The 12,684-nt window shown below is 45.5% G+C and overlaps 1 protein-coding gene across 1 annotated transcript; it reads left to right on the top strand.

Annotated features, from left to right (window-relative positions):
* Positions 1 to 896: 896 nt before the first annotated feature.
* Positions 897 to 9,868, top strand: SDF2 (stromal cell derived factor 2; the record flags this gene model as incomplete). The annotated part of the gene is made up of 3 exons (XM_084236153.1): positions 897 to 1,047; positions 5,778 to 5,974; positions 9,581 to 9,868. 3 exons carry the CDS (start codon positions 897 to 899, stop codon positions 9,866 to 9,868), a joined length of 636 nt encoding a protein of 211 aa, XP_084092279.1.
* Between the last annotated feature and the right edge of the window lie 2,816 nt (positions 9,869 to 12,684).

Genomic DNA, 12,684 nt, shown 5'->3' with positions numbered 1-12,684 from the left:
AATATGGGAAAAGCTGGAATCTGACATCGTCCTCTAGCCTCAAGGGAGAGCTACTGAAAGTTCCATAGGTCTCATATCCCCACAAGAAATAATTCGATCACCTGATCCTGACTCAGAAGCCCTAAGTCCCTTCCATTCGCGTGGCCCAGTTTTCAGGAGCTGCGAGGACGGGATCCTAGGAAGCTTGCTGATACAATATGACGCCCAATTCACTGGCTCTGAGTGGCAAAGGGTCAGGAAAAGCCTTGAATCTCTGAGCAACTACCCTGCTTTCCTCCTCCCTCACAGAACAGGGAAGGCCGCCCCCTCCTTCTTCCCGCATACGGCTCCCCAGTGCCTCTTCCCTTACGGGACCAGGCCCTTGGAGCCTGGTGCCCCACCCGGCCCATTCGAAGAACACGCCCCCCAGCCCCAACTTTACCTGCCGGATGCCCGTCGCTTCTCCGGTGCGCTAAGCCCCCACCGAGGAAAATGGAGTCGTCGAACCGAGACTGGGAAAGGATAGTCCGAACCCACCGCACGGTCCCTCCGCCGCCAGGGCCGCCGCTGCTGCGTCAAACGTGCTACGTCACTTCCGGCTCCCTGTCACCGGGAGTGGCGGATCATTTCTTGGTCTCTTCGCCTACGCGGTCCTCAGGGTTTTGTCGGGGCGGGCGGGGGTACGGACTCTGGCCGATGCGGGTCCGAAGGCAGCCGTCACAGAGTCCCGAGAGCCGAGCGAAGGGAGCGGAAGCGGCCCGGCTAGCCGGTTCCTCAGGCCGCTCTAGCCAATAGGAACCATAAAGACCAGGCTAGGGTGGCTTCCTCATCTCTGTGGTTCCGCTTGTAGTTTCCGCTTCCGGGGTGGGGCCGAGTTCTCCTCGAGGATTAGGTAGGGGCTCGGCGAAGCTGCCGGGATGGCTGTGGTGCCATTACTGTTGTTCGGGGGTTTATGGAGTGTTATAGGAGCATCCAATGTGGCCGTGGTTACGTGCGGCTCTGTGGTGAAGCTTCTCAATACGCGCCACAACGTGCGACTGCACTCACACGACGTGCGCTATGGGTCAGGTACTGCCGCTCGAGTTCGGGTGGGCTGGGAAGGCCTGGTAGGTTCCGGAGGGGGCGGGGCCTGAGGAAAATCTGAGGGGTGTGGTCTGGGAAGGTTGGAGGGCCGGGGAGAAGAGCCTCAGGTCTAGAGGAGACTTGAGTTGTCCTCAGGTATCTTAACTGTGATACCAGCTTTTCCAGCTTGTGTGGAGAGCAGGAACATTACATACGCACTTTCACCCAATTATTACTATTCCTGCGAGGTAGATAGTAGTATTACCATTTTACAGGAGAGAGAACAAACTCAGAAGTAAATTACAAGCTTGAAGCTAGTAGCTAGTGAATGACAGGATTTTGATCCCAAATTGTCCTGGTTCAAAGCCGCCTGCTTTCAGCTACTCCAGGCTGGCACTACCCAGTGCCTAACAGAGAAACGTGTAGAAAATGACAGGAAATGCTGGATTTCTGTAGCTTTTTACAAGAACCTTTGACTCCTTTTCTCTGTTCTAGCTCTTTCGCATTTTGTACTTGCTCCTCAGCTCCTTTCCTTTGGCCTGTTTTCACTCAGGCCTTTACCTTCTTGTAAAGAACTTAAGCTAAGCACTTACTGGAATTGAAGTGGAAACTGCTTAGAGGGCTTTTTAACATGTGAAATTAAAATGCTTAGTTTGCGGGTTCAATCATTCAGCATAGATTTAATGAGCTCCTACTGCAAACCTAAGAAGTTAATAGTAGTGAACTAGTCAACAAGTTGCAACAAAACAAGAACAGACCCAGGGGAAAAAAAAAACAGAGAAATTCAGCTAGTGAGCTGTGAAGAGGCATCTCAGATGACTGCTAGGTTTCTGTCTTGGATGGTTTATGGCTATTACCTAGAGAAGGTGTTGTTTTAGATGGGGGCTGGTCTCTGGTTGCTGATTTCCAAACCTTTCTGACCACAGTTATACTAGCAAAGGAACTGAGTAGTCATTGCTGGGATGGCCTAACTATCCTAGCAATCATCCAGTGAACACCTACTCTGTGTTAGGCATAATACTTTCTAATTTGATCTAGTTTCCTCCTTTGAATCTACTAAATCATAATGTGGGTGGAGAGAGGCCTACCAGTAAGAATCTGTAGGTTTAAAGTGCGCTTCAGATAATCCTGATGGGCAGCCAGATTTGAGAATCAGGTTTATTCTGGAATTCAGAAGAGAGCTCTGTACTGAGCCTGAGATACAGAGTTAAGTACAGCATCATTACATGGTGGTAATTGATGATGTGAGAAGAACAAATGAGATTACTGTGGATGAACTGTTGTTTCAATCTGGTGTCAATTTGCATCACTTGAAAAACTTGTTAAAAATATATGCTCTTTGGGCTTCCCTGGTGGCGCAGCGGGTAGAGCGCCGTGCCGTGAAGCTGTCTGCAGCCTCCTTGGTGCCGGTTTGATTCCCAGCCGGCCAGGGAGAATCCCACATGGCGAGGCAGACCTCTACTGTCTTGCCCCCTGCTCCCCTCAACAGTGCTTTCGATCCGTCTGCCTGTTTTCTGGTGAATCCTCTCACCCTCCCGCAACTCTGGCCTGTCCCCCGGCTCTTGTACAAATAAATTTAAAAAAATTTAAAAAAATATATGCTCTTTCCTCTGACCTTACCAACTGTTTAAGAGCAGGGTTAGAACTTTGGGTAATTCTGAGGCTTTTTTTTTTTTTTTTAAAGATTTATTTATTTATTTATTTATTTGTACAAGCGCTGGGTACAGTCAGAAGCGCTGGAGGGTGAGAAAATTCACCAGAGCCAGAGCAGGGAGCAGAGCAGACAGACTGACGAAGTACACTGCTGAGGGGAGCAGCAGGCAGCAGGCGAGGTCTGCGCGCCATGTGGGACCCTCGCCCGGGGACCGGCGAATGAACCTGCACTGCAGAGGCTGCGGGCAGCCTTGTAACCCAGAGCTCAACTGCTGCGCCACCGGGGAGGCCCAATTCTGAGGCTTAAGGATGGGGGAGGAAGTAGAGGGCTGACTAGAAAGTTAAAAAGTAGGAGACAGAAAAAATATAGACCATGATTTAGTAAGGCATAGTAAGGATCAAGAGAATTATAAGCGGCCTCCCTGGTGGTGCAAGGGGTTAAGACGCAGCACTATGAAGCTATCCACAGCCACTTCAGCACGAGTTCAATCCCCAGCCAGGTGAGGGATGTGACCCACATGATGTAGCAGGCCTCTCCTGTCTCGCCTGCTGCTCCCCTCAGCAGTGTATTTCAGTAGCTCTACCTGTTCTGCGCCCCACTCTGTCTCTGGTGAGTCCTCTCACCCCCGCATCTCTGGCCTGTACCCCAGCTCTTGTATGCATAAATAAACCTTTAAAAAGAGAGAGAGAGAGAGAGAGAGAATTATAAAGCAGTAACCAGAAGTAAGGAGAGTTGGTTTTCCTTTTTCTTTTAAGATAAAACGAAATTATGAGCTCAGTGAAAGAAGCAATTGAGAGAAGCTGGTAGTTTACTTATAAGCATGCATCCACTTAACACAGTACGAGGGTAATATGTTAAGTGGTAAAAGGGGTTGGTCAATCTTCAAATGATTGGTTAGGCAGGACCAGGGGACTGAAGGCAAAGCAAGGAGAAACGGGAAAGAATCTCAGGAAAATTTCTGGAAAATATGGAGTGCCTTCAAAGAATGGAGTAGCGGATGAGGCCTAGGGGAGAGACTATCCCCAGAATTTGAGTAATAACCTTTTGGGAGAAACTTGGCAGAATAAAGCTTTGTGGGAGCCCATGAGAGGGTAGTTAAACAATATGCATCCTAGAGTTAGGCTGCCTTTGTTCAATCCGAAGCATTGTTTCTTAGAGCTGTGTGACCTTGGGCATTCTATTCAGCCTTTCTAACACTCGAGTGTAAACTGAGGATACTGACAATAATAATACCTACCTCAGAGAATAGATAATACATAAGTCATATAAGAATATTAAGGTGAAAGGTTTGAATCGGTATCTGCACAAAGTATATATTAACTAGCAATTATTTGTGTATTTTCCTTATTTTTATTTTTAAAAGATTCATGTTTTGGGCCTCCCCGGTGGCACAGCGGTTGGGCGCTGGGTTGCGAAGCTGCCTGCAGCCTCTGTAGCACCGGCTCAATCCCGGACCGCCGGGCAAGAGTCCCACATGGCGCGCAGACCTCTCCTGCTGCCCGCTGCTCCCCTTAGCAGTGTGCTTCGGTCCTTCTGCCTGCTCTGCTCCCTGCTCTGGCTCTGGTGAATTCTCTCGCCCTCCCATGCTTCTGACTGTGCCCAGTGCTTGTATAAATAAATAAATCTTTTTTTTTTTTTTTTTTAAAGAGGCACTAGACTTGGGACATTTTATTTATTTATTTGTTTGTTTATACATGCACTGGGTACAGTCAGAAGCGCGGGAGGATGAGAGAATTCACCAGAGCCAGAGCGGGGAGCAGAGCAGGCAGAAGGACCGAAGTACACTGCTGAGGGGAGCAGCGGGCGGCAGGAGAGGTCTGCGCGCCATGTGGGACCCTCCTCTGGTGGCCGGGGAGCAGCCGGGGATCGAACCGGCGCCGCAGAGGCTGCGGGCAGCTTCGCAACCCAGCGCTCAACCGCTGCGTCACCGGGGAGGCCCTAAATAAATAAATCTTTTTAAAAAAAAATTCAGGTTTTTATGTATACAAGAACTGGGGTACAGGCCAGAGGTGCAGGGGCTGAGAGCATTCCCCAGGGACAGAGTGGGGAACAGAGCAGGAGGATTGACTGAAATACACTGCTGAGGGGCGCAGTGGGCGAGGCAGGAGAGGTCTGCTGCACCATGTGGGTCAGATAGTCCCACAGTGCTGGGGCCTAACCCCCTGTGTCACCAGGGAGGCCCCTATTTTCCTTATGTGTTTTTTTTTTTTTTAAAGATTTTTTTTTTTTTAATAGAGGCATGTTTTATTTATTTATTTATTTGTTTGTTTGTTTTGTTTATACATGCACCGGGTACAGTCAGAAGCGCGGGAGGGTGAGAGAATTCACCCTGCCAGAGTGGGTTGCAGAACAGGCAGAAGGACCGAAGTACACTGCTGAGGGGAGCAGCGGGCGGCAGAGGTCTGCGCGCCATGCGGGACCCTCCTCTGGTGGCCGGGGAGCAGCCGGGGATCGAACCGGCGCCGCAGAGGCCACAAACAGCTTCGCAACCCAGCGCTCAACCGCTGCGCCACCGGGGAGGCCCTATTTTCCTTATGTTTTAAGTCATGCTGCCTGTCTAACCTTTTAACCCGCAGAGATGTTCCATTTAAGGCCGTATTAACTAAATTTACATGATTTAAGAATGCTTTTATATTATATTCATAGGTCACTTAAAGAATTTGGAAGTTATTAATCTCTCTTGGATTAAAATTGACAGCAAAAATGTCTCATTGAATAATGTTACAAATGTTAACATCTTATTGTCCATGCTACTTGACATACACTGGGGGCTATCTAGGCTAATGTGTATAGGTAAATACTGCCTATGCTTCAAAAAACCACATGTTCATTTATTTAGAGCCCTTTAATGCAAATTGTTGAACTTTGTGGATATTTTGTATGCTTCAGTATAGTTTATCATACAGTAACTAATAATATAAAAATGTTTACTTGTTTTTATGTGGAAAAAAAAATTAGCAAACATAAGGCTTTCTCCTTACCCCTGCAAATGTATTTTTTGACACAGGGCCCATTATTGGCCATAGGAAAGAGAGGAATCAGGTTGAACTCACCCTCTTTTTTTTTTTTTAAATGACTGCAGGTAGTGGGCAACAGTCAGTGACAGGTGTAACCTCTGTGGATGACAGCAACAGTTACTGGAGGATACGGGGGAAGACTGCCACAGTATGTGAGAGGGGAACCCCCATCAAATGTGGCCAGCCTATCAGGCTGACACATGTCAACACTGGCCGAAATCTCCATAGTCACCACTTTACCTCACCTCTTTCTGGAAACCAGGTGAGGTGACATCCTGTGGATCATTGTTGCTCTGTGCATTACTCAGTTGAGTCGTCGTGTGATATTTTGGTTCTTATTCTTAGCCCTTTCTTTTCCAGATGTAGAGGTTCACTTTTGTGCAGACCTGCTTAGATAAATTATTTTCTGTCTGAAATGTGAAGGAAATTGTTTCTGGTCAAAATGGAGATCGAGTCCATTTCATATCTAGTCAAGTGAAGACATGAGGAGTAAGGACACAATAGGTATATGTTAGCATATCATATATTATCCTGGTAAATCTTGCAACAAATTAACCCAGTGTTTTCCAAACTTGCAGTAAAAATTAATAGCATTTTTTAACAACATTAGGAAATGAACTAAGTGCTGCCTTTTGTACCTTGAGTTTTCAGGACATGTGGCCCTGTAATGATTGATTTCCCTCCTATCCCTAGGTTGCATACAGTTTTTCCTTTTAACATCTTTAAGTAGGTATGGTAAATTTGCTATAGTTAATAAAGCAATATTGATACATTATTATCAACCAAAGTTCAAAGTTTGTTTCCTTAGCTTTTATCTAATTACCCTTATCTGCTTCAGGATCCCATCCGGGAAACCACATTGCATTTAGTTGTGTCTCCATTGCTTTCTCTGCCTGTGAGTTTCTCAGATTCTCCTATGTTTTCAATGGTCTTGACAGTTTTGAGAAATGTTGGTCAGGTATATTATAGGGTACACATGTGTTGGAATTTGTCTGACATTTTTCTCAAGATTTGATTGGATTGGGGTAAAATGCCATTGTCATCACATTGAATCAATTGTACATACTACCTATATGATTTGTGACTGTTGATGTTGATTACCTGGCTGAAGTAATGCTTGTCAGGATTCTCCTATAAAGTTACTTTGTTTTTCTCCGTTCAGTACCGTTCTCTTTGGAAGAAAGTCACTGTGCACAGCCCATACTTAAGGAGTTATGCTCCCCCTTCTTTAGGCTAGAGTAGTAAAAATAACTTACTTAGAAATTTGCGTGGGAGATTTATCTTTTCTCCTCTATTTCATCATTTATTTATATCAGTATGGACTCATGGATATTTATTTTGTACTTGTAACCTGATACCACTGTCCTGACTTTGATGCTCAAATTATTGTAACTTTGGCTGTTGGGAGCCCTTTCAGTTATCTCCTGTATCCATTTAACATAGTCCTGTCATTGTGTGATACTGAACACTTTCTTTCCTTCTGGCACTAATAATCTCCAACTTTATCTTGTATATGTTTTGCTTTAGTTTCAGAATGAGCTACTTTTTCAAGGAGCCCTGCTTCCTTTTATTGGAGAATAACATTGGAAACCAAGATTGGACCCTGCCTGAGCTTGTTGCTATTGGGATGTTGTTTCTTCTAGGCCCACTAACCTAATGGAGCAAAGGAATAAATGCATAAATACTAACCTATATATACACACATCTAAGTGTTTATGCTAAATACTAACCTATATATTTATATTAAATACCATATTTATACTATATTTATTATAAATACTGTATACTATATGTATTTATATTTATACTAAATATTAACATATATACACATACAAGTATTTATATGTGTAATCATCTGTCTTTAAATATGAGTTCTTTTTTTTTTTTTTTTAAGATTTATTTATTTATTTATACAAGCACTGGGTACAGTCAGAAGCGCGGGAGAGTGAGAGAATTCACCAGATTGAGAGCAGGGAGCAGAACAGACAGACTGACGAAATACACTGCTGAGGGGAGCAGTGGGTGGCAGGAGAGGTCTGTGCGCCATGTGGGACCCTCACCTGGTAGCCGGAGATCCAACCGGCCCTGCAGAGGCTGCGGGCAGCTTCGCACCCAGCGCTCAACTGCTGCGCCACCGGGGAGGCCCTAAATATGAGTTCTTAACTGATGTTTCCAACTCTAATCCATTGCCACATAAATTATTCTGGCTTCCTGTTTGCTTGTTTGTAAATTCCCACTGCTAACAGTGAGCTATCTGGCTCCTATCACTGTCATCCATTTACTTAATTCACTTTCAGTATGCAAGTGTGGTAGTATCAGAACTGTAACCCTTTAACCTTGTGTGTAGTGCATTTTGTCTTTGTTCTTACTCCATTTCCAAATGACTGCTTTTCATCATCTAAAATTTTAGTGATTAGGGGGTCTCCTTGGTGGCACAGGGGTAAAAGACACAATGTTGTCAAGCTGCCCCCAGCCACTGAAACATGAGTTCGATCCCTGGCCAGGGAGCCTACCCATATGGTACAGCAGACCTCTCCTGTCTCGCCCGCTGCTCCGCTCAACAGTGTATTTCAGTATATCTGCCTATTCTGCTCCTCACTCTGTTTCTGGTGAATCCTCTCATCCCCCCCCCCACCTCTAACCTATGCCCCAGTTCTTGTATGCATAAATAAATGTTTAAAATAAAGTTATAGTGATTAACATATATGTATAAACTACGTATTTCTGAAATAATCAGTAATTCTTGTTATTGTGATAGAAACTTTGAATATTTGGCCTCAAGGGGAATAGGATCTAAAGAAGAGTTGAAGATAGACTCTGGTATATTTTGCACAATGAGTATTTGTTACTTAACTCTCATAATTACTCTTTAAGATGATATTTCCACCATTTTTTTAAATTATTTTTTAAGATTTATTTATGCAAGAACTGGGGTACAGGCCAGAGGTGTGGGGGGTGAGAGGATTCACCAGAGACAGAGTGGGGAGCAGAACAGGCAGGTGGATTGAAATACACTGCAGAGAGCAGCAGTGGCGAGTCAGGAGAGGTCTGCTGCACCATGTGGGTTGCTCCCTGGCCGGGGATCAAACTTGTGCTGCAGTGGTTGCTGATAGCTTCATAGTGCTGCGCCTTAACCCCTTGCGCCACCAGAGTGGTCCCCATTTTATTATTTTTTTTAGATTTTCTTTATTTTTGTGTGGAAGAACTGGGGTGCAGGCCAGAGGTACAGGGATGGGAGGATTCACCAGAGACAGTGGGGAGCAGAACAGGGAGATTGACTATCACACTGCTGAGGGGAGCAGTGGGGCGAGGCAGGAGAGGTCTGCTGCGCTATGTGGGTTAGCTCTGGGGATTAAACTCAGGCCTCTGCAGGAGGGCCATCCAGTGATAGTGCTGAGACTTAACCCTAGGCCACCAGGGAGGCCACTGTTTCTACCATTTTATAGGGGAGAAAAGGAAGACTCAGAAGTATATAGGGAGGGATGGAGCTGAGGTTAAAGGTCTGCCATCTTTAGAGCCTATTTCCTTTCCAGCTTGTGTTTCTTACCAGGTCACTTAAAATCTAAAGGAAATGAGGCAGGCAATAAAGTCAAATAACCAGAGTTACAAAGTATTTGAAAACTGTAATGAAACATAGAAGTCAAATATAGGCTTATTTGCAAAATAAGTGTGTGGACCATAATCTTTAGGCAACTAATTCCATGTCCTTTTCATCTTTTTCTTTTCTCCACAGTTTATTTTTTCCCAAACAACATTGGAAAGTCTTCTCATTTTTCACTTTTGTGTAGCTATATTCTTCCCATTCCCTCTCTCCCCTTTGCAAGTCTACATCAGCTATACTAATGTTGCTACCATTTGTGTATTCCAGGAAGTGAGTGCTTTTGGTGAGGAAGGAGAAGGTGATTATCTGGATGACTGGACAGTGCTCTGTAATGGGCCCTACTGGGTGAGAGATGGAGAAGTGCGGTTCAAGCATTCCTCAACTGAGGTTCTGCTGTCTGTCACGGGAGAACAATATGGTCGACCCATCAGTGGACAAAAAGAGGTGCATGGCATGGCCCAGCCAAGTCAGAACAACTATTGGAAAGCTATGGAAGGCATTTTCATGAAGCCCAGTGAATTGTTGAAAACAGAAGCCCATCACACTGAGCTATGAGTCTGGAGACTGTGAGCCACTGTCACCATACAGTGTTCATAGACTTCTGCTGCTGCTTCATGCTGGGATCCCTGTCATGTCATCACTTGGGCAGTGACCACGTCATCACTGAGATGAAGATGCATGACAGAAAACAGTGGCTGTGTTTGGAAGCTTCAGCTCTTCACACTTGAATTGTTTGGTCTTCCAGCCTTGGGTTAGTTTCTTCTGAGTACAGATTGTCTTCCCAGACATGGGTCAGTTTTTTGCTGGTAAAGGAGCAGCTGCTTTTTATTCATATTGATTAAACAGAAACTGAGGAAGACATCCCGTTTAAAACAGGGAAATTTTTATGTCTTGGAAGCGTGGCATCATTGATTATTGACATGTGACTTTTCCCCTATTTTTTTTCCCTCCAAAATGATAAAGAATTTAACTGCTAGTCATTGTGTTGTTATTTATTAGGTGAACTATTTTCATAGACTGATTAATCCAGTGATTATTGCTATCACTCTTTTGAGATGCTGGAAACCTTTGGTATGGGCTCTTAAGAGGTTTACATACCTCCAAACCTTTTCTCTCTTTGAGTTGGCCTCCAACACCTCGATTTCAGTACATTTATGCCTAATTATGATCCTCAAAGAATGTAACTTAATAAATAGCCAATGAAATGTTTCATTCTGTATCTCTTACTTAGAGTTGAGAATGGGTGAGAAGAGGAATCAATATTTATTCACTGATGCTAAATACTAGATACTAAATTATTGCTCTTATCTCCTTTAATTTTCACAGATAAGGGAGCTATTTCCAGAAAAGTTGAGGAACTGCTTGAATCCTGAAAACTAGTAAATTTAAAGATAACTCCTCTTTATTTTGACAAATGTAGGAATATTTTTTTCTGAAAAGAAGGGTTAGAAAACCTCTTTTATCACACTGTTCCCTTATTTCTTCTTTCCATCTGCTGATGAATTGCAGCAAGTTCACGCCTATGTCTTTCAAATATGGCAATAGTGACTAAGGTGTCTGCCATCTGCTGGAATGTCTGTGACTAGCAGACCTTTTTATTTTTAGAAACTTCCACCTTCCCCCCCCCCTTTTTTTGGGGAGTTAACACATTGAACATTTGAGGATATCAGCTGTGTGCCAGGACTTGACCAATGACATTAAAAGACTTTGGTCTCTTTTACAAAGACTTGCCCAGTAAGTTGAGGCCATGAATTTTGATTGCATTGATCCCTCGAGATCTCTTCAGAAAGAAGTAGACAAATGATAAAATCAACATTTCAGGCTATTGAGAAAGTTGAGAACAGGGTGGTAAAACGGAAGTAGGGGGAAGAATGGGAAGTCACCTAAATAAAACACTGGACAAGATGAGTAAGTGCAGGGAGAGGTGTTGCAAACTAACCTTGGCTTGGACAGTTTTCAGCTGAGTTGCTATGATTTCTCTTGAGTGTTCATAGACAACATAACCCTGACAGCAGGCTGCAGATTACAAGGATAACAGCTGTGGAGCTTGAGAGAGAAATAGGACCTTGAAACATTGGTGGAGCCCTTGAGAAATGACTGAAGAGAAAACTAGATAAAGGAAACCAGTTAGAGGGGTAAAAGCAACTGGGCAATGCAGGTGAAAGCTGAAACGGTACTTTAGTAGAAGGAATGGAGAGTTGCCAATCGAATTTTTTTTCTTTTTTTGTGGGACCCTCGCTGGCAACGGGGAACGGGAAACGAACCGGTGCTGCGGAGGCTTCTGGCAACCTCGCAGCCCAGCTCTCAGCCCAGCTCTCAGCCGCTGCGCCACCAGGGGAGGGCCCCAATTGAAATCTTGAAGGGTGTTATGGAGATTAGGATTTAAGAGCAGAGACAGGAAGTGCTCAATAGTTTTTTAAAATCCTCATAATTTCTGTTGCTTGTACTGGGTTAGCATCACATATTTGAGTTGAAGTCCAAATCCTTTACTTCACAGAAGGAACAGGCAAAATAAAGTTGACCCTGAAATTGTCTATTTCATGTTTGCTTCCCAGATAAATTATTTTTTAATGAAGGGCATGAGCAATATTCTCTACTTACATAGTACACCCCTGGCCCACTGCCCAGTTTGTGCCATACACATAGCAGATACTGAAAGCTCCAATAAAGTGTCCAAAATGGTGCTGCCAACACAGTAGGTCAATACAGTGAATCATTCAATACAGTGAATGATTTAAAAACTCCGTCTTTTGTGGACTGGAATAAGGTGAGATTTTGGGGGCTTTTAAATTGCCTCTTGGTTTCCTCAATGATTTTCAAAGTCCTGTAAAGAAGTAAGGTGGCAGAGTTACTGCGTCCGATCCAGAGTAATAACCTCCGCAGTATCCAGGCTCTAGGTGGACAAGCTGATGCTCTAGTTCTCTAGGGAAAATGTTTTGAAAGTGAAACTTTGCATGGTCCAAACGAGCCAGCCAGGTCACTGCCAGCCGGGGACCAGGCTCGGCCTCCGGACACTGGCAAGCCTAAGGCTCCCCATTTCCGGGCGCCGAAAGGGTGCGCCTGGGGGCGGGGCGCGCGTGTCGGTCCGCGCGAGGTCCACTCCCCCTCACTCTCCTTCCGGAGCCACGCCTCACTTCGCGCAAGCAGCAGGTCGGCCCTACGGGGCCGCCGGCGCCGGGCGGGGCGGGGAGGAGAGACAGCTGGCTGGCTGGCGGCTGGCGGCGGGCGGGGCGCACGCGCGCCAACTCTTCCCGGCCCAGAGCGTCCCTGCGCGCCCGGCTGGTCGGCCCGCGGCGGCGCAGCGCGGAGCCGGCGCGGGAGGGGGGGACCCGGCTGGGCGGGGGCCGGAGTCGAGCGGGGCCGGGGCCGTA

The sequence above is a fragment of the Talpa europaea genome, assembly GCF_964194135.1.
Source record: "Talpa europaea genome assembly, chromosome: 7".
In the NCBI taxonomy this organism is placed as follows: Eukaryota; Metazoa; Chordata; class Mammalia; order Eulipotyphla; family Talpidae; genus Talpa; species Talpa europaea.
Note: the sequence above shows the minus strand (reverse complement) of the source record. Positions and strands in the feature narration are given on the sequence as shown.